Source organism: Leuciscus leuciscus, assembly GCF_965113295.1.
Source record: "Leuciscus leuciscus genome assembly, chromosome: 25".
Lineage (NCBI taxonomy): Eukaryota > Metazoa > Chordata > Actinopteri > Cypriniformes > Leuciscidae > Leuciscus > Leuciscus leuciscus.
The window spans coordinates 11,411,230-11,439,072 of NC_138724.1; the positions used below are offsets into that span (position 1 = coordinate 11,411,230).

At 36.5% G+C, this 27,843-nt stretch overlaps 2 protein-coding genes across 3 annotated transcripts; both read left to right on the top strand.

The window, feature by feature from the left end:
• The first annotated feature begins 2,867 nt into the window (after positions 1–2,867).
• th (tyrosine hydroxylase) lies at positions 2,868–16,909 on the top strand. Of its 2 annotated transcripts, XM_082160472.1 has the most exons (14): positions 2,868–6,048; positions 6,803–6,874; positions 6,976–7,182; positions 8,199–8,373; positions 8,459–8,547; positions 8,646–8,713; positions 8,802–8,852; positions 8,935–9,080; positions 11,168–11,303; positions 13,027–13,096; positions 13,190–13,246; positions 13,329–13,424; positions 13,511–13,644; positions 15,573–16,909. In XM_082160472.1, the coding sequence occupies exons 1-14, from the start codon at positions 5,965–5,967 to the stop codon at positions 15,730–15,732; spliced, it is 1,545 nt and encodes a 514-aa protein (XP_082016598.1). In that variant the 5' UTR covers positions 2,868–5,964; the 3' UTR covers positions 15,733–16,909. The 2 variants fall into 2 exon arrangements, with proteins under 2 accessions (XP_082016598.1, XP_082016599.1); XM_082160473.1 differs by lacking the exon at positions 6,803–6,874.
• Positions 16,910–19,299: 2,390 nt separating this feature from the next.
• Positions 19,300–26,769, top strand: igf2b (insulin-like growth factor 2b). The gene is made up of 4 exons (XM_082159921.1): positions 19,300–19,479; positions 20,623–20,773; positions 22,725–22,906; positions 23,801–26,769. The coding sequence occupies exons 1-4, from the start codon at positions 19,411–19,413 to the stop codon at positions 24,035–24,037; spliced, it is 639 nt and encodes a 212-aa protein (XP_082016047.1). The 5' UTR covers positions 19,300–19,410; the 3' UTR covers positions 24,038–26,769.
• Positions 26,770–27,843: the final 1,074 nt, after the last annotated feature.

Genomic DNA, 27,843 nt, shown 5'->3' on the forward strand with positions numbered 1-27,843 from the left:
AATTTCGGACGCAACCCCTGATGTGAAGAACCAACCTGATCTAATGATAATTCTAGTGTGCGATTTTATTTGAATTATTAGGTAATGCCTAAGGTCCACCCCTAAACCAAACCCTAATGTGGGCATGAGCAGACTGACAAAAACGTACAAATGAGATCTTATGAATTCACAACCAATTTAAAGCTACACTGTGTGATATTTTCCCCCATCTACCGGTGAAATTGTTTATGACTACCCAGTGAATATTAGTTTCTGTTCCTTTCAATTCCGAGGGCGTTTTAACTCCTACGGTGGCTCTATTATTCCAAGATTAACATGGCTTCCAGTTCGATTTCGTCCATGAGTGTTCCTTCAAGTGATGAGGTTACTTTAGAAAACTATTACAAAGTGCATTTAGTTATTTAGTCAGTTAACATGTAGGTTATGACCTCTATGTAAAATTAATAATAGTTTTCGTTATGTTGGTACCATTTCATTGCTAATATTTTTTTTAGCTATTTAGCAAATAAATACCTTTTTTTATATAGCTTAAAAAATTGCGCCTTTAAAACTATCCATCACCTGTGATCCATCGCAGCACAGATTTGTGTTACAAGGTAAACAATACTTTTTCACCATTGACGAGAGGAAAAGTAACGCAATTATACTAGAGGTCGTTCTGGCGTTATGCACAACCATGCTATGGTTAGACAAGCAACTATACAACTTCGAATTTACACAAATAGGCTGAATTACCTGTCGAGAAGAAAGCAGGCAACTTCGCCGTCCGTTTTAAAATCTTTACTCCTCATGAGCTCTTTCCATCTGGGAAAAGTTACTCCAATATTGACTTTGGTCTTGCTGACGCGTTGTCGCGTTGACGTTTTAATTCTCTCTTTCGCTTCCTTGGTGACTCAGTTACTCGAAAATAGGTGTAGGGGGGGGGGGGGGGGAAGGAGGAGAGAGAAGCATGAAGAGGGAAGTTAGCTAGAGGAGAGATGTCCTAACAACGACTAATGTTAAAATTGTATATTCTTGAGAATTTTTATATGACCGACACACGACCAAAGAGACGGCGTTCCGATGAACAAATAACAAAGAAGAGGGAAAAGGATAAGGAACGCGAAGTCCCGAATTTACATTGGACGGGATGAGGAGGAGGGAGGGTCGAGCTAGCCTCCGTTTTGTTTGACAATACTTCGAACATCAACAAGAAGTGACGTCAGCCAACATCGCTTAGAGCACCTTTAACAAATTATAAAGTACTGACAACTTGTGATAAGACTTTTAATTGTCTGAAAAAGACCACCTGGGACATTCTGCTAAGTGTCTCATTTTGTGTTCCACGAAAGAAAGAAAATAAGGGTTTGGAACCACTTGAGTATGTATGGGTGAGTAAATGATGACCACATTTGTATTTTATCCCTAAAAGTTTGGCTTCGAGTAAAGAAATTAAATCCTTCAAAATTAGTACTACAGTACAGAGTCACAGTTGAATGCCTTAAAATATAGTAAAGAATGAGGTTTTGGTGGTGCAGGATGAAACTCACAGAATTTTCCAGAAACATCAGCACTTAATATTGAGGAAACATCTCCTCAATATTAAGTGCTGATATTTCTGGAAAATTGATTTATGTGAACTTCCAAAGTGAACAAGACAAACCCACAACATAAAATATGTCACCCGAAGGTCTCACAAATCTGATATTCGACATGAAACCTGTCACATTCATGCGCTATTGTCAGCATTTGTTTCAAAATACTCATTGTTATGGTTATTAAGTAATGTAGTTGATTACATTTAATAGAATATTTATTTGTTGTCGCTCCCAATGACCCCTGTTGAGATGAAAGGTAACATTCAATGAAGAAAAATGAGAGAAAGGACGATGAAGGAAAGAGAAAAGAATTGTGGGGGACGAAGAATAATCGGCCAGCTGTGAGCGTGCTGCAATTACTCTGTCTGAAGTCTAACAATTATGCCGCGGGCCCCTTCGAGAGGAGGCTACCGTCCAATCAATACGTAATTGTGATAATTGTTGTCAGTGTGCCGGTGTAGGTTCTTCTGTAACTTACAGAAAAGGGGGAAAAATGAATAAACAGTGCACATTGAATGCCAAAGTGGTGTCACCTAGTTTGGAACGGCATTTAGAACAAAGGCTCTCAATTTGCAGTGTGGAGAAATGGGTCGTGAACGACGGTGAGTCAGCGCAGGGTTGATGGGTAGCCATTGTTTCTACATCCGTCTGTTAATATCTGTGTGTTGTCCAGAGCAAACCGGGACATGTTCCATCAAGTGGTCTTAAGGATTGTTGAAATTTGATGGCATATATATATATATACACACACAATTTTGGGGGTTTATATGTTATGGTAATATTTATGTTGTGGACAGAGCCATCAATATACAACACTTCGATAAAGTTAATATTATATATTTTTTCACTGTGCAATAAGTCCATTCGAATTCGAATTCAATTAATGATTCAAAAGAAAGGCTTGTCACCATGTAATGATGGATCCTCCTTGGTGTGATGTAACCTGCAGAAAGAGCTAATACAATGTAAATCCTCACTATTAAAGTCCCCCTGTAGTGGAAATCAAGCTTTTAATATTGTTTATTTGTCTATGTGGTGTTTTTAATATGCTTTAAGACAAACCCTGTGTAAATTCATAAGTCAACACCATTGCTGAGTATTTTCTCTTTAAAACTGCAGTGAAACTAAAGACAGTCTCAAAAACGCAGTTTGAAATCGCTGGTGTTTCTGACGTCACAAACTACCTTGTAACCAATCAGATCAACGTGTGATCATCAATGAGTGGATCTCTGAGCTGGAGTGAGTGAGTGGAGGCGGGGATCATTTGCATATTCATTGAACTGCGTATACTAAATGAGGCAAGGGTGTAGAGTTACATTCTTGCTATTTTAAGGCATAAATAAATTTTTTTCAAGGAGAACACTTTTATATATGTCATTTTTGTGATCAAAGATGAGTTTTAAGGGATCAAATTATTGACTACAGGGGGACTTTAAGATTGACAGAACACATAAGATATAAGATGATATGATGCATTCAAGACCTCATGGGAAGATTGTATTTATGAATTGGGAAGTTGTTTTTTTACAAATATGCTGGCATATGTGCACAGCCGAACGTAAAGTCTTTCAAAGTAAACTCAATGTGAAAGCATATGCAAACGAAGTATCATCATTGTTCAGTCTCTGTGCTATTTCTCTCCAGAAGTTATAACCAATAAAAATGCCTTTGTACTCATTTGAACTAGTTGCGTGTATGTCTAAAACTTCTCATAACAACACGTCAATTCGGGTATTTTGTTGTTGGTTAGAAAAATCGATCTATGCTATGTAATCGAGTACATGAGTAATGAAAATGTATGATGTATGATGTGCACTGCACTTGTAGCATAAGTTTTTGCGCTGATATTTTAATGTCAGTGGAAGTTAATGTCAATGACCCTTCTCTTTGACTTTACAGTTGCTGCTGTTCCTAAATGCTTCCACTTTCCAATAATACCACTTACTGTCGAATTATCTAGCAGGGATGGAATTTCACGAAGTTGGCTTCCAATCACAATAACATGCTTGAACTCACTGAACTCTTCAGAATGACCCATTTTTCATTGAATTCAAGAATTAAGAGGTGTGTCCCAATACTTTTGTCCATATAGTGTATAATAAAACTGTAATTTCATACATTTCAACAAATTTGCCATCAACCACAGCCATTGCATCTGCCATGTTTTCTTACTGAAATTTCCCCAACTCTGGGCTCAAAGAAAATATTGAGTTTCCCACTCGTAATTACGACTTTGTGGTGGCGTTCATGCACGTTCAACTTCTAAATCCAATCAGTCTGTCATGACTTGAATGCAAACAAACAGAACAGAACTTGAACAAACAGTGATGTTTGACAGATTCAAGGTCCAGAACTATCTAAATATGTTGTTTCATGATTCATTGAAGAACTTAAGTGACCCCCATTATCACTTTTTGAAGCCACAATTTGAAAACAGAAAACACTCAAATGTCTGCGAGACCTGTTATCCAAATCACTATCCAGTGCCTTCCATGGAGAGATCACTAGAGATCAGAGAAACACAAGTTCATACTCAAACTGACTGTGAACAATCCAGAAAATCTGTGTGCTTTCTTTTAATGTCACTAAGCGTTATCTTTTCCTGTCCTCCGCCCCTCCCAGTAAAGAACACTCTTTCGGCACACAGCCCTGAGGGTACACAAGTACTCTTTAGCATTTCATCTCATCCTAGAGACACAACCCCCCTGTGACCGAGCGCTTTTCCAGCTGTTGCTGCATCTGAGGCTGGAACTGCTGGTAATCCGGACCGCAGGGCTCTGTGCATCATGACTTTAATCCATTTACACATCAAACTGTTCACGGCTGGATGGATCACTTGATGCTCAGGTAGAAGACAGAAAACAACTGGCAGGTTTTAATCGCAATTACATCTGCTGAGGAAAATGACAATGGATTTTCGGTTGAGCTGATAAAGTGACTCAATTTACCACAGTTGACTTTTGTTTCCTTTTGTTGGAAGGAAAGACATTTTATTAAGTGCCAGGCACGTTACTTGATTTTGAATGTTGTATGGAGCATTAGAAGTGTGTTTTTTAAAACGGCACTTATCCTTTTTATTTAGATAAGAAATATAATGAACATCCAGCAACATAGTGTCAGCCCAGATCTAGCCCACATCTGGAACGGATCTGGGCCGACACTATGTTGCTGTCTGTGATATCTGAAGTGTATACCATTTTTATTTTTTCATTTTTTTAATCTAAGTTGCAAACTGATTTGTATTCAGCAGGGTAACAGATTACATTTTAAAGTTACCCAGTCGAGCTCTGGCTTATGTCATTTAACATAAATGTTAGACCCTCAGGGTGACTGGATAATGTTTGAGGGTCTGGGCTGCTAAAACAAAGGTTGGAGGTTCAATCCAAAGTACTGAGTCCTGTTCTATCATCATCATGCCCTTGACCACAGCTTGCTCCAGGGCTGACTGTAATTGCAGTTGGTCACTTTAGATTAAAAATCTTAAATGCCAAGTATAAGACCTACAGAAGAGTAACTAAAACTGCATGGGCTAGATTTTAAAAAAGGGGAAATTAAACCAAGGCTTTAGTAAAATGGATTGTGACAGAGTTGTCAATTAATTGGTAAACGTCACAAAACTATTTATTGTTCAGATGTTTTATACACAGTAAATTAATTAAAAATAACATAAACAACAATAAACATTTCAGTTATTTTATTTAGCCACATACTGTACCTTCATTCCCAGTCTATATTATAAGCTTTTCAGCACAATTTAGACAAAAAAAGAGAAGAAAAGAAAAAGAAACTATGAAACACAAAACAATTCACAACACAATGTAGCTCACAAATATTGTTTGACCAACAAAAATTACTATGAAATGAATAAATTCTATAAAATTAGTTACTACAAAACCACTTCTAAAGCAAACAGACATTTTTGTCATTAGATTTTTTTTAAAGCTCAAAACCTTATATGTAAAAATGCTAACCTAAAAACGATAACATCTAAATTAGCTGGTTTTATCTGAATTAGATAAAAAATAAAATAAAATAAAAATCCATTATTTAGCATCACTGATATTATTTAACATGCTTTAATGAGTTAATTCAAGAATAATCGCTCTTTGAGGCAACAATTGCACGTTTTTCATTCATACACTAACAAGTGACAAATGTAAATGACAGACAGACGGTTACGTAGCAAAGAATCGAATTATCAACGAATGTGTTGTGAGGTGCTTCAAGATGTTCAATGACGGAGAAGGAGGGGGTCGGTTTGACGTCAGTCAAGAGAAATTATCTCTATAAATAAAGGGGAAAGAAAGCTACAGATGGAAGTAAGTGAGCAGTCCCAAGAGAGCACAATAAGATACCTTGATCTGTCCCGTGCGCGCGTCATCTGAATATGCCGAATTCAAGCAGCTCCACGTCTTCCACGAAGAGCATCCGGAGAGCTGCGTCTGAACTCGAGCGCTCGGACTCTATCACGGTAAGAATCTTTAACTTCATTGTGCGTTCCTCCTAGCTTTAGAATGAAGGTGAAAAAAGAAGAAAAAAAGAAAAAAGAAAGAAAGCAAGAATAATTTGACATTTCCTCCTCGTCAATCTTTGTAATAAAATTGAGATGCGTTTACGCATTAAACTTCATGGGAGTTTGGTCATGAAAATCTACGATTAGATTAATTAATCTATACAGATGGGCAGATTTAGACACTTAAGACTCACTTTAAAATGTATGAATTTCATTTTATTAAAAAACAAGATACCAAATCAAGTGCCATTTATTTATTAGTTTAAAAAAAAAAAAAAGACAAATGTTTATAAATGGAATTATACATTATATTATACATATTACAATATATATATATATATATATATATATATATATATAATTTAAAAGTGAGAAAACTTTTAAGAAATTAGTTTTGAGAAAAGAAAATCGTCCAGCATTTGTTAGCAGATGCCAGTTAGTTTGGTATCTGATGCAATTAAATTCATACATTTCATTAACTTATTTAATAATTTGAGAAATAATATAATTAACTTCTCGCATATTGAGTAATGTGTAGCATTTGAGATGCACCTCCATCTCTTCCGTTTTGCTGTAAGTAAATAGAATCTTCGTTGACAATTACGCACAGCATTACGCGGTAATTAGTAAACGCAAACGCTTTGAAAATAAGTCTATAAATGGCTGTAACATTGGCTCAAGAGCAAATGATTAAGTCTGAGCTATATGGCAGGTTTACATAGACTGCATTGAAGTTCTTATGCGCTTTTGGAGATGTAAATCACCTCCATCTGATGTCCAACAGGTAAGCAGGTCTACGTTATTATTTATAGATTAGATGCATTTTAAAAATGAATAGACATGAATGTGTCGTCTTCAATGATGTGCGGTGTTGTCTTCGAACAGTCTCAGAGGTTTGTGGGAAGGCGGCAGAGTTTGATCGAGGACGCGCGTAAGGAGCGCGAGGCGGCGGCGGCGGCGGCAGCGGAGGTTGCGGGACTCAACGAGCAGATCGTGTTTGAGGAGAGCGATGGAAGAGCCTTGCTCAGCCTCTTCTTCTCTCTGAGGAGTTCAAAGAGCCCAGCGCTGTCCCGCACTCTCAAAGTTTTTGAGGTAAGACGGATGGGATTTAATTTTTTTCGAAAAGATTTTAGACCAGATATCGTGAAGGAAGAAACGCTCAAATATGGATTTAGAAAATATCTCAATAAGAATCCTAATGGTCACAAATAAGAATCCATTGTGAATACATTCTTTGGGGTTCTTATTCTAGCCTTAGATCCTTTAGGACTATTTCAAATGATGATTATGTTTCAAATTTAGTTAGGCTACTTTTTTCACATACTTAACTTAGTCTTTGTTTGGAAATATAAAATATTAGTTATTCGTCAATTAGGTTAAATATCCGACAAAATTAATTGCAAAATGTATGGTACATTGACATGAGTTACAAAACTAAAAAAAACTAAAAAAAAAACTAAAAAAATATAAAATCTAAATATCCCCAAATCTTTGTTTATAATTGTCTACATTTAATCTACATTCTAAATATGTTTTTCTTCATATATATGTTCTTGAGAAATAACAAAATGCAAGAATGTTGCAAATTAAATGATCTACTTATTAATGTATGACATTATGTATTAATATTTAATATAATAATATATCAATATGTATATTATGACATTTATTTATACGTATTTAAATTGCTAATTCATTCGAAAATCAAATGTTATAAATAGTTTTGGTCACACTTTAGTTTGTGGAACATATTCACTATTAAATACGTCTTTTGCCTCAATAAACTCTTAATTACTGCTTATTAATAGTTAGTAATGTGATTGTTAATAGGTATTGGGAAAGATAAAGGGATGTAGAATATGATCATGCAGAATAAGGCATTAATATGTGCTTTATAAGTACTAATAAAGAGCCATATGCTAGTGATATGCAAGCTAATAAGCAACAATCAATGGTGAGAATTGGTCATCGTTTGAGTCATATTGTACATTTGAGAGTTCACCGGATTACTTTTTTTTTTTTTTTTTACTTTCTTAATGGCAATGCCACAATATGTGCATTAATTTCTAGTATTTTCTTTGGGATTTTATTGTAATGTAACACCACAGACGTTTGAAGCCAAGATCCACCATCTTGAGACCAGACCCAGCCGAAAACCAAAGGACGGCTTGGAGGATCTGGAGTATTATGTCCAGTGTGAGGTGCACCTGTCAGACGTCAGCACGCTGGTCAGCTCTCTGAAGAGGAGTGCAGAGGACGTCAAAACCACAAAAGAGGTCAAATGTGCGTCTATTAATACGTACGGTTGCTGTTTTTCTTTTCCTTATTTGAATGTCATTTACGCTTTTTAACTTTTGTCTTTCTTCAGTTCATTGGTTTCCCAGAAAAATTGCTGAATTGGATAGATGCCATCATCTTGTCACCAAATTTGATCCCGATCTGGATCAGGATCATCCAGTAAGTGTTGGAATAGTTCCTCCTTTCTACATAACTACATTTGATTACCCAAATTCTGTCATGTATTTCTTATATACGTTTTTTTAATGTCTTTGCAGGGATTCACTGACCCTGTTTACAGGAAACGACGGAAGATGATTGGAGACATTGCCTTCAAATATAAACAGTATGTTGCAACAGCGTTTATAATGCATTGTTTGATTCTCTCTGGACATGAAGGCACAGATATTTGACTGACACTTGTCTCTTTCCAGAGGAGAATCGATTCCTAGAGTTGAGTATACGGAAGAGGAGATCGGAACATGGTGAGTTGTGCTGAAATAAACAACCTATCCTTGGTGAACAAATTAGTTCAAATTTCTCACATGCAACCAAATGTGTGTGCAGGCGAGAAGTGTACTCCACCCTCAGAGATCTGTACACGACCCACGCCTGTAGCGAACACTTAGATGCTTTCCAGTTGCTGGAGAAACACTGTGGCTACAGTCCCGATAACATCCCTCAGCTGGAGGATGTATCCCGCTTCTTAAAAGGTACCAATCAAATTATAGCACAGCTAGACAACAGTGCAACCCGTGCGTCATTCAACATGCTATTGAATATAACAAATCATGTTTGGTTACTGTAAATAGTCTTCAGTATTGCCAGTAACAGAAAACACAAGCAATATGTTTAGCGTTTCGGAAAACACCTCAGGAATCTGGAATGTGTGGATTCCACATGTACCAGATGTGGGCCGGATTTGGGCCGACACTGTGTTGCTGTTTGGGAATGCCAAAACATCCACCTACAACACACTAGCTACCACATATCCCTAGAGGCCAATTCACACTGCACCAACAGACACAGACCAACGCCGGGAGTCACCAGATCACAGCACGTTCTTCTCAGCATGTCCTGATTTTGCCGATTTAGACGCTTTCCTGGGTCAACATATTTTGTTGATCCTGGCACAACATTCCTGTCCCAAAATGTAGTCCTAACCCTATTCCTACCCCTAAACCTAACCCTGCCCATAACTTATGCCTAAAATCCGAGGGAAATGATAGGCGAATAACACTGTAGAAGCATGTAACCCTGGTTGTAATCCTAAACTTGACATAAACTGTAAACTTGTCCCTCAAATCTGATTGGTTGATTGGAATGTTGTACCAGGATCAACAAAGATGCAGGATCCAGGAACATGTTGTACTTCAGGTTCTGTGTCAGTTGCCGTCTGTAGGTGCGTTGTGAATTAGCCTTTAGAGACCACCCAGAGCATCCACATAGCAACACCCTAGCAACCCACCCTGAGAATCCTAGGAACCACCCAAACACACCCTAGGAATCACATAGCAATGCCATAGAAAACACCCAGAAAACCTCATAGCAATGTAATAGCTATCACATAGAACCACTGACCCACCCTAGCATCCACATACCCACACCCTGGCAACAACCCAGAATACCTTAGGAACCAGCTAGAACACCGTAGCAACTCAGCAACTTCATCCTACTACAGTAACACCCTGGCAACCACCTCGAATACCTTAGCAACCCCATAGCAATGTGTTAGCATTCTCCTTGTAATAGTGTGCAACAGTGCAAAAAAAACACATTTAAAAAAATACTTCCGGAACCAGCGCCGATAAAAAAGGGCCTGCGCCTTTTTTATTGGCGCTGGTTCCAGAAGTATTTTTTCAATTTATTTTTCCTATAGGGATTTAAAAAAAGTATTCGTTAAAGAGTTATAAGCAATGAACCAAACCAACCAGCTATGATATATATGATAAATATGTATGAGACAGACTTGATGACATCATTTGCAATGCTTCATGGGAGTGGGTGGAGATCTTTTGGCACGTGTCGCTTGTTTCGACTCTCTGATTGATGTAATTTTCTGTACAGCATCATGGGTAATGTAGTTTTTCACCAGAAATTCCACTGTTAAACATGAAAAAAATAAATAAGCTGAAACATTTAGGCCAAACGTCTTCAAAAGAGGCAAATACCATTGATTAACAACCTAGTAGCTCACAGTAGGTCTGTCTTTAAAGGGTTATACGTTTTCGTTCAAAATCAGTTTCCCTATGGAGAACTCAGTTAAGTGTTTACATCCAGAACCTGACTGTTGCACAGTTGCCTGATAAACCACCCAAAACACCCTTGCAACCACATAGCCCATAGCGACCACCCAGATCATCCTCATAGCAATGCCCTGGCAACCCTGGCAAACACTCAGGAAACCTTAGCAAATCCATAACATTGTGCTAGCAAACACCTAGTAATGCCATACCAATCACCTAAAACACCCTAGCGTTAGCTATGTGATAGCAACCAATAGAAACTACCCAGAACATCCACATAGCAACGCCCTAGCAACAACTCAAAATACCCTAGGAATGGCATAGCAATGGCAATACCATACCACTCAGAACACCTGCATAGAAATGTCATATCACCTAGGACACTCTAGCAACAGCATAGCAACACCCTAGCAACCAGACAGAAGGATGGTGATGAGTTTGGCACAGTCAAGCACCTCTCTCTCTCTCTCTCTCTCTCTCTCTCTCTCTCTCTCTCTCTCTCTCTCTCTCTCTCTCTCTCTCTCTCTCTCTCTCTCCCTCTCTAATGTATAAAGAGCGCACAGGTTTCCAGCTGAGGCCAGTGGCAGGTCTCCTCTCCGCACGAGACTTTTTGGCCAGCTTGGCCTTCCGTGTGTTCCAGTGCACGCAGTACATCCGGCACGCTTCCTCCCCCATGCACTCGCCTGAACCGTAAGAGACTTACTGTCACACATTTTACATTTATGAAGACACTTCCTGTTTATTAAGCATTTGATTTACATCCAGATGTAGGCTGGCTGTCTAGTACACACTGAAACACTTGCAACCCAATAATATTGTATGTCAAATAAAATAAAGGAGCTTGTAGTGAAAAAGGAGTTCAATATAGCATACTTTTTAAAATAGTTCTTATTACAGAAATAATACTTTTTAAAAGAATATGCTTAAGTGCGAACTGATTGCAATGTTTTTGGACACTTAACTGCATGTAATTACAATTTAATTACATATTACACTTACAATTTTTAACTTAAATGAGATTAGCTAAGATTTTTCATGTGCACTGATAAAATGATTATGTGGTTAGTAAATAAATAAATACTACAGAAATGTACAGAAATTTCTACCTGAATAAGTTATTTCAGGCAAGAATGAAATTCTAAATTCTATACTCAATTTAAGCTTGTAGAAATTAAATTGTAAATATCAATGCTATAAAATTAAGTAAAACCTACTCAACTTTCTGATACTGGTGTTCCCATCATGCACTGGGGCATGAATAATTATAAGGTTGCATTTTTCAACAACATTGTCTTGCAATAAACTTAAACTATTAGTAGAAAGTACTCACCAAACTTTACCTGGCCAAGTTAAAGTTACTTATTTTCTTTGTTTATATTACTTAACTTCCATTTGTGAAAATAACTTAAAAATATGCGTGGAAATTTTTTCTGTACTTATTGTTTTCCATGTGGTAAGTATGTATTTGTACATTGTATACATTGCATAATTGTCCATGCATATAAATACTGCAGTCCTTGTGAAAAAGAAGTGTACTTAATTGTTTTAAATATTCACTTGCAGCATACTTCAAATCTTAAAAGTATTTGTAAACGACTGTACTTGCAGATAATATAATATTAATGACATAAAAGGCCTCTTAAATGTACTTAAAGAGAGAAGACATCCAGAACTGTTTCTTAACACACTTACAGTAAGTACACATTTAAAAAGTGCACTTTGTAACAATGTAAAATTAAAACTTTTACTTTAAAGTACATTTTAAAATCATTGTTTTAATAATCTTTTGTCATTCTTTGAAGAAGAACGTTACACTTTATTTGGTAACACTTTATTTTACAGTGTCCTTGTTATATGTTACATGTGCTTACCATAGTAATAACAGTAAATTAGGCATAATTACATGCAACTAACCCTCAACCAAATACTAATCAACCCTAACCCTATAGTAAGTACATGTAGTTAATTAATATTACTCAGTACTTAAATATATAATTACACTGTAACAATGACAGCTTAAAATAACCATAGATGTCTTTGTTACAGTGTAATTATATGTATAACTACAGTAAGTACATGTAACAAGGACAATGTAAAATAGTGTTATCAAGAACACAAATTCTGATGTGTTGACTGACATAATAAAGCACATGTATATAATTATAAAACTGTGTGTGTTGTTAAATTATACATTTAACATACATAACTTACAAGAAATGACATTAAAGTGTATTTTTTTTTGGCAGTACACTTTAACCATATTTCAAAGATAATAGAAGTAGCCTAATGATGAAATTACATATAACGATATTCTTAAGTCCTACTTAAGTGGGTAAAAAAAAAAAAGTAAATTCTGCTTTAATGAAAATGATGGCACAGTAATCATAATTATTTTGTATCTTTTCCGTTCCAGGGATTGCGTTCATGAACTTCTTGGACATGTGCCGATATTGGCTGATAGAACATTTGCACAGTTTTCTCAGGTAAAAAACAAAAACATATCCTTTATGTACATATCCCATATTTCCTAACATCTTTGATCTTGGACTATGTCCTGAATGTCTCTGTTTTGTCAGAGTATTGGTCTGGCCTCTCTTGGAGCTTCTGATGAAGATATTGAGAAACTGTCAACAGTAAGTGCAAAGCATCTCATCAAACTCTGCCGCTGTACACACTCAAACCCCTGAATGTGTTTGTTCTGAATGTGTTTTCCAGCTGTACTGGTTCACGGTGGAGTTCGGACTGTGTAAGCAAGGAGGGAAGATCAAAGCGTATGGAGCGGGACTGCTGTCGTCTTTCGGCGAGCTGGTGGTTGGTGGCGTTTCTCGAATGAACTGTTTTGGCTGCTTTTTATGATGAATGCATTTGACATTTAAAGTTGCCCATTGTTTTCTCAGCATTCTCTCTCAGATGAGCCAGAGAGACGGGAATTTGACCCGGACATTGTGGCTGTTCAGCCGTACCAAGACCAGACGTACCAACCCGTCTATTTTGTGTCGGAGAGCTTCACAGTTGCTACAGAGAAACTGAGGTGAGCTGCATCAAAAATACTGTACGTTTGGCCATCATATTATCACTGTAAAAAATGTCTGTGAAATTAACTGTGTAATTCTGTAAAATCATGACATCCAAATTTTGTAAATAGAAAAACAATGAAATTTTGATAAATTTACAGTACTATTTTGAAAATAGTACAAATGCTGTTGTAAAATACTGAACCAAACAAAACTGTTGATTTTACAAGAATGTGTTAAAATAATCATATTAATTTGTAGAATTTACAGATTTATGCAATTTAAACAGAAAAAAAAAATATGCAGAAAGCAACAATGCAGTTAAAATTACAACATGACAGTGTTAAAATATTTTTCGGACATACATATTCTCAATAGCCTATCAACAAGAAAATGTACATTTTATACATGTTATATTTTACAGACAAAATATGTTCAAGTACAGCATAACTGTGTTAATATGAATTTAAAAATTCATATTTAAAAACAGGCAATGGGTCTTTTAGGTCCAACAGCACTGTAAAATGACTAGCTAAATATAAACTGGTAGGAATTACAAATTGTATCTGTCGACAGTTAAGGGGACATTATACAATAGCCAAACCGTTCATTTGTTTGCCAAATTATTTTTGTAAAAACAACAGGATTTTTTTTTTGTGTAAACAAACTTAAAGTCTGTATTTCTCACAGTAAATCCCTGTAAATTTTACAGGATTTTTTTACAGTGACTGTATTTTTTACAGAATGATTCTGGCAACCCAGCTGCCAATTTTTTTTTGTAATAACGACAGAATTTTTTACAGTGTACTATGAATGAAAATAAGTTTTAAAAAGTGTAAATAATTTTTTTTATTATTATTATTGTGGTCCATAAAACAAATGCTCACCAAAAAATTTAAATAGGATATTTATTGCATACATTTGTTTTTTTGTCTGTATTTTTTTTTTTTTTTTTGCAAATAATATCAACTGTTACTTATTTATTAATTTATTAAAGGTGCTAAAATAAACTAAAATAAAAGATATTGTAAGAAATTTTATATAATGTATGTATGACAAGAAAATATATAACAGCGAATAATTACATTCTCAGAATGAATTCATGATTTTTTTTTTATAAAATAAAAAACAACTAAAATAAAAGATACTTTAAGCAATTTTACATAATGCATTAATGACAAGAAAATATATAACAGCGAATAATTACATTCTCTGTAATGAAAAATTTAATTAAATGAATGAATGAAAATAAATAAATATATATATATATATATATATTTAAATTTTTTGTCAAACTAACTAACTAATTAAAATAGTCAATAAAACAAAGGCTCACAAATAAAATAAAAATAGGATATTGCATACATTTGCATCATTTTTGTCTTTATTGTTTGCAATCAAATAATTTACTGTTTGCTACTGGTACGAACTTTTTTTTAAATTTAAATATTACTCAAAATGTTTTTCATTAAAAAGTTCATGGAGATGTAATGCAATCAATCAATCAATCAATCAATCAATCAATCAATCAATCAATCAATCAATCAATCAATCAATCAATCAATCAATCAATCAATCAATCAATCAATCAATTTATTTATTTATTGCATTACATGTCCATGAACTTTTTAATGAACAATTTTCATTAATATTTTAAGCAAAATGAACAAGACTTTTGGTTAAAATATTAATGAAAATATAAAGCAAATTGTATATTTATGACTAATTTTAAATGAATGCAAATTAATATTTGAAATAGTTTTAGACTGCATATAGCATGTCACACCACAGGACATGCCAACTTTTAAAAGTATTTAATTCATTCATTAATTCAACTTATTGTAATTTATCTCATGTAATTTATTGTGTTAATTATTCACTGTTAAATTAATTTCAGGTGTTTCTTTAACGACAATAATTATTTATTTTGTTTTTTAAACAACAGATCGTACGTGACCCGCATCAAGAGACCATTTTCTGTGCGGTTCGACCCGTACACAGACGGCATAGAAGTGCTGGACAACCCTCTGAAGATCCAGCAGGGGCTGGAGACCATTAAAGACGAGCTGAAGATCCTCACGGATGCCCTGAATGTGCTGGCTTGATCCTGTCTCCAGAAGCCAAACAACTCTCCTGTTCCTCTATGCTTCATATGTGACGTCTCATCGTTCTGCTGTGCGTCTACGTCTACATCTGCTGCTATACTGACGTCAATGCTATTAAAACACTGAGTGCTAGCCTCAAAACCTCATGTTGGAACTCTATACCAGAAACCTTAAAGGGATAGTTCACTCCAAAATGAAATTTCTACCATCAATTACTCACCCTCATGTCGTTCCAAACCTGTATGCGTTTCTGTAGAACATCAAAAAGAGATGTTGAAGAAAGTCTGTAACCAAACAGTTTTGGTTCGTATGGCCAAAAACATACAATAAAAGTCAATGTGAACCGAAACCAGCATTCTTCAAAATCTTCTCTCATGTTCCACATAGAAAGTCACACAGATTTTTGGAACAATGAGGGCAATTAAATGATGACATTGATGATATTTTTGATCTCTGGATTAATGGATCACTCTGTAAATTAAGCTAATAAAGGGGCGTAAAAACGTAACACTTTTTATGCGTTTTGGCCGTTCGTTTACACAATAACGGCATTTTGGGGACCTGAAAATGCAAACTTTTGAAAACAGGATTCAAAGAACGATACCGTTATCGTCTCTCTGTAAACTACAAAATTTGAATTGTGAAAACGGTGACTTCATGCTTTACAAAGTGACATCGCCATCTACTGGCCTGGCATGAATAATACCGCGTTTTTAGCCGTGAACGGGATCGTTAGGCGAATTCTTTTTTGGTAAATCGTTGTTGTGTAAACGTACCCTGAAGCTATTGAAGACAAAGGTTATTTATGAAATATCACAAGTACTATACAAAAAATTAAATAAACAAATATGTACAATATATAATCAAATGTGTATAATCAATACAAATTGAATGTATTAGTATTCCAAATATATTCCTAAAATAATACATTGAGCTGATTCTTCTACAGATGGTAGAAATATTTTATTATTAACAGCAAATCATTCATAAAAAGAAAATCCTGGCCTACTGACTATTCAACTTTCTTCAGAAAATATGAAATATAAATATGAATAGTCTCTGCAAACAATGCATAAAAAGTGGAAATACCATTGCTGTTATTAAGCGTAAATAAAGTTGCAAGAAAACTGTGTAGTGCAAATTGGATATGTGCTATTATAAAGGAATATATTTGAAAACATCCCAAACTGTTCTTGTGGTTTACTTTCTGAATTTACATTAAATCGACCCTTTCATAAATGCTTTTTACAGGAAAAGTATGTTGGTTTCAGAAGACTATTTGTCCGACCGAACCTTAAATAAAACAACCACCACCAGATGGTAGTCTAAGCATATATGTAGGTGAGGCGTCCAACACCAGCACTTTTATATGAAGGACGGCATAATGACTAGGGATTTTGTAAGGGTCGTGTCATGAGGTTAGAGGTTAGGATCGGGATGAGGATTCTGATTTTGGATCCAAGTAGTGGGAAAGATCTACCATTTGAATACGCAACCAACCACTAAATACATTTTAAAAATCCCACAGTGGAATACGTCATGTAGTAAATCAGTAGGTGTTGGATATTACGCTAACGAAGACTGATATATTATTTTACATAATTTGAACAATTAAACTGAGGTCACTGGGTTTAAAACAGAGAGCTATTCAGGTCAAACATTGGATATTGCTGACGGTACATATTGGTTATCTCAAAACCTCCTGTGCTTTTTATTGATGACCTCTAATGTTTTGTTCTGGACTGGTTGGTCCTGTATCATGGGCAGTTTTATCCATTGTTGTGCATGGCGAGGTGAGTAAGATGAAAATGCAGCTTACTGAATGCAGTGAATGATTTATTGCAAGGCCCTACAGATCTTTTGGGTTTCCTGCTTCCTTCATCTGATGGATAATAGGAGACAGAGGAAGAGAGGTTTAATGTCTTTATAATGGTGCTTCCAGTAACAGAGTGCATTGATAATTCATGCCAGCAGCAGCAGGCCCCCCTTTTTTTTGCGCCATTTTAGTCAAAGAATACAGGAGCATTGCTTTCCTCTAATTTTCTCATCAATTTCTACCAGACTTCGCGCTGTTTATCATCACTTTGCATATCTAAATGTTTCATTTGCGTTGTTTTTGGCAAGGTTAATTTTCAAGGTTAATTTTCAAAGGTTAATAACTGTTAATTTTACAATGCACGGTTTGTGATCTCCACATTTTGTCATTCTCGTGTTTGCCTACGGAATTTCATTGAAGATTTCCAACCCTAAAATGAGTTTTCATCAAACATTCATTGGCCAAACCAATCACACCATTTAAAATATTAAATAAAAAATAGCTTACATTAATCTTAATGATCATGACATTCAAAACAATGATCAATTTGCCATATGTTTATTGTGTATAGTATAAGCTTATATATTAAATACATATATTATGTATTTAGCTATTATATTATTTGATATTATAGTCTATTATATTATTTTCAATATATATATATATATATATATATATATATATATGTGTGTGTGTGTGTGTGTGTGTGTGTGTGTGTATACCAATAACTAAAACATCCAACTAGATGTTTTTTTACACACACACACACACACACACACACACACACACACACACACACACACACACACACACACACACACACACACACACACACACACACACACACACACACACACACACACACACATAGCCTATATAAAAACAGGGGGAAATTGCTGAACTTCTTTTGATGTAAAAACATTATGTTGTCATAACTTATTGATCATATCATTTTATATATATATATATATAATTTATTGTTCACATGATAATTATGATTTAAAACAATTTCAAAAGGTGTTTTAGTAAGGCAGTATTAGACATTTTGGACCCTGCATTTCATATCAGATGGAGACTGGTGTCCACGAAGAATAACATCTGCATCAAATAATGGCCCTTATTGCTTTGCCAGGTGATGGATGACATTTCCAAGTAATTCAATCAAACCAATTTAAGTTCAATTCAAGTCGAGCTAATTGTTCATTATCCTCTCAGTGCTCTGAATGGTCAGCCTGTAAAGTGAATTACCATCATTACAGCCACTATTCGCGTGAGGATCGATAAGGCAGGTGGAAATCAGAGGAAATGACGGCATAAAGCGTTTCATCTTCACTCCTTATCATCCGGGCACTTTCCATTGTACAATTTTACACATCGACTGTCCTGCCAGAACTCTGTACACTGATACTGATGACGTGTGCGTTTATGAAACCTCGAACGTTGTCTTATTCATCAGTTTATTTAGGCTATGTATTTTTTTTATTGTACATGTATTTATTAATGAACTGGCTGAGGAAGGTGTTAAAAAAAATTGTGAAATAACGATGTAGCCGTCGAAATATTTTAGGAAAGCATAGGCTATTTTTTAATGCTCATTGACCTTTTTGTGATCTGGGATTCTTGGAAAACTGCTGGAGATTCACTGACCACTTCGAGTTTTACCTCACGGACATGCGCACGAGAGGGGCGGGGGGTGGAGGGGGGTGTTAAGGGGCGGGTTTGGGTATATAATAGTTCTCTCACAGAACTTTTGCCTGTCGCCTGATTTTTGGGACAGCTCCACACAACATCCTAACACCAACTGGGGAAACTAACAGACCTTTTCAACCAAATACAACAGCACCGCATTTTTTTACGTTGTCATGGAGGACCAACTAAAACATCATTCTGTTTGCCATACCTGCTTGAGGACAGACAGTTTCATAAATAAGGTAAAGAAAATATTTTGACAACCTTTATGAAATCTTGGACTATCTGAAGATATTCTCTTAAATAATTTTTTTTTTTTTTTTTACTTGAATAAACATCAGAAATTGACACGTTTGCAAACGAGAAGAGATTGTAGATGCAGTCTTTTGCACGATCAATTCGCGTAATGCAACGGAGATGTTTTTGACACTCTAAACTGCTAACAGCTCTAAACATCTTGACAGCTCTAAATGTCAAATATAAGATATTATAGACATTTACATAATGAATTTCTGCAAAGCTGATTTGAAACAATGTGTAGTAAGGCGCTTTACAAATAAAAATGGATTTGACACTTCATTCAGGATACGCGCGCGCGGGGAAGAAGTTGCGCAAGGGGGCGACAGCACTTTAAATGAGCTGGGTTTAGGGAAATTATATGCTGAGTTGTGTGGAATGAGATAGCTGGGTATATTGAGCAGTCTTGCAACTTGTTGAACGTTGTGTAAGAGTGTAGGCTAAATAAGGGAGATAAAAGCTCTTTTTGACGTGGATAAGCAATGCATATTCTAGCGTTAATTAAAAAGTCGATGCATGCAAGTACAATCCCAGCGTGTTTGAAGAATTGCATTGGCGATTTGGAATGCACTGAAGGAACTAATGACTATTACCAGAGGAAGATCTTGATCAGCAGGTCTTTAGACTTTAAAATATCATCTTTTTAGTTAAAGATTAAATGCATTAACTACAAAATGCACAATTTCCCAGGGTGTATTAAGTATTGCATTTGGTGAAAGAAATAATACTGTAGTTACTGTGTTGCTAAAACAAAGGCTACATGCATTAGAGAGTGAAAAACACGATTCCAGTGTTGCATGTATACATTTAACTTAATGTTAACTACACTGAATGCTTTCCACACTGTACATCGACATACTGGTTTAAACCATGTGATCAAGCAAGTCGATGGCCATGCATGCAGACATTTTATTGCATTACTAAATTCAATGCCTTGAGGAAGCTAATAATAGTTGTTCAGTATTATGTTAAGTATTTAAGGTATACATGATATCTTTATAGATATAAAAGGGCATAAAAAAAATCAGCTTTGTACATTACAAATGAAATGCACCATCTAAACTAACTAAAACACATTATCTCTGCAGGTCATAAAGATGTACTGGTCCATACGGATGCCCATATGCATACTGTTTTTAACCCTGTCTGCCTTCGAAGTCGCCTCAGCTGAAACGTTATGTGGTGGAGAGCTGGTGGACGCGCTACAGTTTGTGTGCGAAGACAGAGGCTTCTATTTCAGTACGTACATTTGGACATCTCTGTGTTTTCTTTTCTTTGGTAGCAAACCCTGCCAATTGTATGTCACGAACGACCAGAGTTACGAGCGAAGTCTCTGCAGATTGTGCTGACTGGGCGCATTCTCTCGCGATATCTGTGATTGCATATGAAAGGGATGCTAAATGAGCCACAATGGCCTGGTTGTTTACTTGCACATTCCGCCAGGGAAAGTAATAGTACCCAAGTGGCATTCCATTCACCTCTCCAGAAATGTTCCCAGGCTACACTCAATTGAAAAAAAGTTGTTTGTCCTCTTACACGGCTGGATGGATTGAGACAGCTTCATTACTAGTTTAGCGTAACAGATACTAACCAATTGATTTGCCCTAGTTCAGTGCAATGATTGCCGATTGTTCAATCCAGAACCAGATACATCTGCTGGTTGTACACCGTTCACATGCACGGAGGGGGTCGAGAGCACAACTTTTTAAATATTTGTCGTCTTCCTCACGCCAGCACTGACAAACAGACAAGGCCTTTGTGTTCTCTTGTCCACAGAAGCCTAACTACCCCGAAAGATCATTATCCAATTTGGGCCAGCGCAGATTTTCCCCCCTTTATCCACTAGATCCACTCTTCAATGTTTCCCATCCTACAATCAAGAACACCCTTTCAGATCATTGCGGTTGTGAGAAGCGCCAATCGTTCGCATAATATTTGACTGAAAATCAATTGTTCCTTCCTTTTCCCCGGTCTGGCTCCCCCACCTCCATTACTGTGTCCTGTATCTTCGCTCTTTCATGCCAAGTCTGTTCTTCTACCCCTCCCCCTTCCTCTCTTTCATGCTCTCTTTATCTCTGCTGAGCTGGCAAAGGACAAGGTCAAAGGATACCCACCATTTACTCATCCAAACAGAAGCGAAGACTTTTGCCCTTCAACACTCTAGCTGTCTTATTTGTAGGCTTTCGGTCTTCGAACCCAGTATTGCTGGGTTGTCGGCGAATTCTTCGAAACAGATTTCGAACAGCTCAATTAGACGGCATAACGAGATCAGTCCGGGCGAGAAAACAAATAAACAGACTCCATTTTATGCCACAGATTTTGCCTTTATTATACACCGCGGATGCATCCCAGTCAAAACACAATGAATCGATAATAAAATCTGCCTTGACAATGGAATCAGGCCACTGTAGCTTGATTTACATTGACTTGTTTATAGGGTTTGTTGAATGTGTTTGCATGTTTGATGGCAACTGTTTGGAGAGTTTGAGCCAAAATCTCTTCTTCTTTCTTGCTTTTTCCCCCCTAGTCTTAACTGGTTTGAGATGGTCAAATGGCCTTTCAGCATGGCTATGTTGGTGTTCAGCTGGATCTCCAGCTGAAAAAATAAAATAAAATAAATAAATCAGTCTATGCTAGTTTGCTCATCTGTTGGCTGGTTTTAATTAGGGATTTTTTTTCCACCTTTCAGCTGTTCAGGCTGGATGACTATTTACCCAGCTAAACACCAGCTTTACCAGGCTCAGTGAATGGGAACTTAAAACATGAATGATTATCAAACCAACCTTTTCAGTAGAGTTACCTGGCCAGCCAGCTGGAGTATTTGACAAGTGCCCCAAACCTGGGAAACCAGCAAACCAGTTTAGGCTAGTATAGTTCAATCAACATTGTATAATCCTGTCAACATTTACTCCCCCTAATGTCCTTCCAAACCTGTATGACTATCTGGAATACAAAATAATATATTTAAAAAAAATGTTTTTGACCATGCAACAGAAGTCAATGGGGTCCAACGCAACATTGGTCACCACTGACTTTCACTGCATGGACAAAAAACTGGTTTTGAACACAGGTTTGCAATGACATGAGGACATTTTTGGGTGAACTTCATCAATTTTGTCTGACATGTGACCATCTAAGAGCTCTCTCCCTGTCATCCATAAACGTATGATCTTTATTTGTATCACTGCAGGTCGACCAACTAGTAGGTCGAATAGTCGGCGTTCTCAAAATCGTGGGATTGTGGAAGAGTGTTGTTTTAGCAGTTGTAACCTTGCTCTACTGGAACAATACTGCGCTAAACCTGCCAAGTCAGAGAGGGACGTTTCAGCCACATCCCTACAGGTCATCCCGGTGATGCCCGCATTTAAACAGGTATGTTGACCGTGGGAAACAACAAAAAACTCTCCAGCACTTTATCACACGCACCATCTTGATTGTCCTGTGGTTTCTGCCGAACTTGTCCATCCTGGCATGTGGGCTTAAAGAAAACAATGAGCCAGAGTAAGGAACTAGTAAGCAAGTATTGCCCTAAAGCTGCTGACCAAGTGGAAAATGATATGATAGAAGTGAGAGGTCATATCTAGGTTGACATTTTCCTGTAGATTTACATCACATACTTGGATTGGGTTACAAAACCAGTGTCTCTCAAAATGACCTGGATGTTGACTAGCTGGTTGGACATTGGGGACAAATGGAACAATGCCCATATCTCCTTCCTTGTCATTCTTCAGTGCTGAGTTTTGTTCTTTGTCAGTATTAGAAATGTATAGCCCTTTAAATAACATCTGGTATGGTTAGTTTGCCCAAAATTCATAATTTCTTCACCATCATGTCCTTCCAAACCTATATGACTTTCTTCTGCGGAGCACAAAAGGAGATATTTTGAAGATTTTTTTTATCCATATAAAGAAAGTCAATGGGGTCAAAAATAACACAGACTTTCATTTAAAAGGAGGAGACTGTTTGGAACGACATGAGAGTGAGTAAATAATGGTAGATTTTTCATTTTTGGGTGAACTAAGACTTTAAGAAAGACGAGGATTGGGCAAGATAATTTCAAGTGGGGTGTTGTCTTGGTAGTTTAGGGTTTTTGCCTATTTTTGGCAAAATATCTGCAAAATCATAAAATAATTTTGTCAAAACTTTGAGTTTCAGAAAGTTTAAAGTCATTTTTAGAGATCTTCCAAGCAATCGTAGAAGATATTTGTGAGAATTTCAAACTGTTTCAGGAGTCATTTTCTAACACTATTATTACTTTCGCAACAGGATGTCCCAAGAAAGCACGTGACCGTGAAATATTCCAAATATGACGTGTGGCAACAGAAGGCCGCCCAGAGGCTACGGAGGGGCGTCCCTGCCATCCTGCGGGCCAAGAAGTTTAGGCGGCAGGCGGAGAGAATCAAGGCCCAGGAGCAACTGCACCACCACAGGCCTCTCATCACACTTCCCAGCAAGCTGCCGCCCATCCTTCTTCCCACAGAAAACTACGTCAGCCACAAGTGAAACCAGGATCATTTGCACAGAGTCGATAAAAAAAGACTAGGGGATCAAAGCTTTTTGTCTCTGACGTCATTTCTGTGGCAGTCCTCAACAACCCTTCTTCCTTCCCCACCAGACGTGCTCACACGCTCTTCAAGTTTCTATTCTTGCTGTTTCGTTCACCAACAAATCATAAACGAGAGGAACACTATTCAGGTGAAGAAGCAAAAGAAAGAGCGACGAAGCTGTGGAACGTCGCACGTTTTGGCCAGTTTGGAGGACGTCAGAACGCGAGGAACAGCTAGAGCTAGCATGAACGAACCCATTCCACTGCATTCTCCCGAGACAAAAGTATCTCTCTTTTAGTCCTTTTTAAATATTAGTTTGCACCTGTAACTATAAAGGGACATCCACACTGTAAGGAATTGTTGTAAAATTAGATTCCTGTTCCAGCACCTTGTAATCACAAATGAAAAGCAGAGAAGAATCTGCGAATTGCACATCGCCACGGATTACGTCAAAGTTCTTGTTAAGTAATAAAAAAGGCACTATTTTTTTATGGACTATGAACATGTAGCTCAAAAAATGTCATGGTGCTAGCTTTGGGAATGGACTCAAAGGAGAAGGGGTTGAAAAGCATGTTTTTTTTCCTTTGAAACTTTATTAAACTTTCCGTTTTAAGGAAAGTGTGACTTTGGAAAGGGTAAACAAGAGCATATTGGCTGCGGGGATATCAGCTGCGTATACGTAAGACACGCGACGTATGCCTTGGGTCCCGGCGCTGCCGTTGCGATAAAGGAAGGAGCTGTGTGGGGACGCTGAAGGGATCATGTTGAAATGCCTGGACGTGAAGAACTCGCCTCCTTTCGAGCGTGGCTGCACAAAACCCCTGCTTTGCACTGCAGGAAGAGGGACATTGTGACCTTGAAAAAGTGGGATGTTTGTATTTTCTATGTTCTTTTTCGTTAAAACGCTTCAAGAAAAAAAAAAAAAAAAGAAAAAAAAAAGAGCCCAGTTTGGTTTCTGGTACCGTGACATTCTTGTTGTTGCAAAATAGGCTTTGTGTTTTTGTAACGTTATTTTACAGTTCTGAAAAAAAGGCACAAATATCAATTCAAAGGGAAAAAAACGCAATAATGTCAACTAACATATATTTTAAACGTTTATCCGTAGTATTCACATGCTTTTGCCTGAGAAACAAATACTTGAATATATATAAATATATATAGAATAAATATGGAAATATATATTATAATTCGTTTCCAGGGACATCATGTAATATTCTTTTAGTCTGAGCTGTATCTTGCGTAATGAGCCGCCAAGCTTCTTTTTGTTTGTTTGTTTAAGTACAAATATGGGCACTGTATAAAGGCATTATTTATTTTGTTATAAAATTATATATTAAAATCAGTCCAAATACAGTAATATACATAGCACTGATGCTCAACTGATGGATTTTATTTTATATGCTCTCTTTTTTTTTCTTTACCCATTTTACATGTAAATGCTTTTTGTAGATGCTTTGTACCAAAAAAAAAAATTCCTTTTTTTTTTTTTCCTTTTGGTTCGCCACAGAGCTATTTTAAAATCAATATTTTAACAGCAGCTGTAGCCTGGATTGCTTAGGCATGTTATAATACAAAAATAGGCACATACTCAGAATACTCTCTCTCTCTCTCCCTCCCGCATGGCTTTTTAATCTGCCAAATGGATTTCTGTTTGTAAAAAAAAAAAAAACAACTACAAAAAAACCTTGCGTTTAACTTTCCTCACGAGGCTCTGGATAAACCCGGTCTCTATATTCCACTATTGTACACAAAACCACTACAGTCTTCATTGTTGTATCATAATATTTGGCTTCTCTAAGGTATGCCATGTTTTGGAGGTTGAGAAGAGTCTGTCCCTGGTTCAAAGTTTGTTCTTGTTGCCGAGTAATTGAACTGCAGCCATAAGTTAAAGTAAAAAATCCATTATGATGTCACAAAGATCCATTATGAAGTCACAAAGAGTGAACTGTTTATACATCCCTTCAATCTCGCCATCTTACAATAATATGCCCTAAATCCTCTTATTTCCTTTCGGGTCGGGGTGTTTTTTCAAGTCGTTGTATCTTCATCTCAGTTGTTGAAGGGCTACCATACTTATTTACCCTAATACTCAGGAAATATCAGCGGATTTATGTGAAAAACCCAATACAAGGCCATTTTCTCTGCAGTTTCTCAAACAAGGACAACAAGCCAACATCGTTTCTTGTATAAGCCCCATCTTAAGGTCAAAAAATTATACTATAGTATCGCTTAGTATCTTGAAACTTAAAGGTCTAAGTGCCTGCAGTGTATCCCTCTGCCTTGATAATCCAATATTTATCTGATTCATATCAGTTGTGACTAAGCAGTGCAATTATTATAATTACTATCATTATTTTTTATTATTTGAACATCCCATATTTCCAGAGATATTGCCATTTGTCTATTATGTTATTCCTGCAAAAGGACTGCAGTCCTAATGTTCTTTCCAAACTGGTTACTTATCTTTCCGTGCGAAAAAAGGCGCGTGAGGAAAACACGTCCTTTTGCGCTTAAAAATGAAGGGATCTTTTGTCTTTCATTGGCAACAGTTTAATATCAGTAGCCCCCGCAGCCTGTGTGTATTTTAATTGATTTAACCTCTGCACGCTAGAACGTCCGAAATGCACAATTCATGTACTTTCATTTTTAATATCAATAAAAACCATTTTATCAAACATGTTTCAGTCATGTGCAAGTGTACGTGTTTTTATTGCCGGGGTTGCGCTGTAAATGATTTAGTAGACGCTGAGGCCTACAAAGAATTTCCTTGATGCTTTTAGCATCTTTTCTGCACTGGCTGATCTGCAGTGTGCCAACGAAGGAAAATGCACTAAAATGTGACCAAACAGTGAGCAACTGACATGGGAGCAGATGCACGTCAGCTCCGCACGCTAGGGTTCAGCTCAGATGAAGTATCCACTGTATCCAGCAGAATTCAAGCTAACATCCCCACGTTCAAGCAATGTAAAAAGTGGTAAACCTGCAATATTTCTATAGGAGTAGTAATAGTTTTGTTGGCATAAATGAACTTATTTAGATTGATTCAGCGATAATAAATTATATTTTAGACTTTTTCATCTACAGTGGAGTTCAAAAGTCAGCTTTTTTATATACAAACTGTTTCATTAGAAATTATATTATCAGCATGACATTTAGAATTTCAGAATTTATCATTTATTTGATCTTCCAGGTTTGTGCAAAACCTGATGATTCATGTCATCCCGCATGAGAATGTTCCAAAGAGCACATTGTGCTTATTTGCTTATTTGATTAGTGACATAACAGTGCAGAACCTTATTTCTTATTAATTTTACAACATAATATTGCTTTGTAATGTATTTCCAGGTATAAATAAGACTTTGAATTCCAGATTTTCACAGTGAGCTCAAATGTTTGGACCCCCACAGAATTTATCCTAAATCAAGTGATCATAATGGGGATGTTTAGATAATAAACCTAATTCTGTGAAATTCATTTGCATTGCTGCTAAAGGTTAAGGGCTGCTGTATAGGCCTCCAAGTAAACAGTCTCTAAATTTGACCAAATTATGGTTACCATCTACACATGACTGTTCATGTCTTCACAGTGCAAACGTGCAATAATCAGCGATAAGCAATTGTAGAAAGCAGCTTTAAATGATCTTTATTTCATTAAATCATTTATTATACTAAATGTAAACTTATTTCACCCGTGACAGACTGCTCTGTCATTATTTACTCACCCTCATGTCGTTCCAAACCCATATGCTTTTATTTTTTCCAT

Bases quoted from the DNA above. Each gene is read 5' to 3' on its own strand.
- igf2b (XM_082159921.1), top strand. From the start codon at position 19,411: ATGGAGGACCAACTAAAACATCATTCTGTTTGCCATACCTGCTTGAGG. The intron at 19,480-20,622 runs GTAAAGAAAATA...TTATCTCTGCAG, and splicing joins CAGACAGTTTCATAAATAAG to GTCATAAAGATGTACTGGTC. The intron at 20,774-22,724 runs GTACGTACATTT...GTATCACTGCAG, and splicing joins AGACAGAGGCTTCTATTTCA to GTCGACCAACTAGTAGGTCG.
- th (XM_082160472.1), top strand. From the start codon at position 5,965: ATGCCGAATTCAAGCAGCTCCACGTCTTCCACGAAGAGCATCCGGAGA. The intron at 6,875-6,975 runs GTAAGCAGGTCT...GTCTTCGAACAG, and splicing joins CTCCATCTGATGTCCAACAG to TCTCAGAGGTTTGTGGGAAG. The intron at 9,081-11,167 runs GTACCAATCAAA...TAATGTATAAAG, and splicing joins TGTATCCCGCTTCTTAAAAG to AGCGCACAGGTTTCCAGCTG.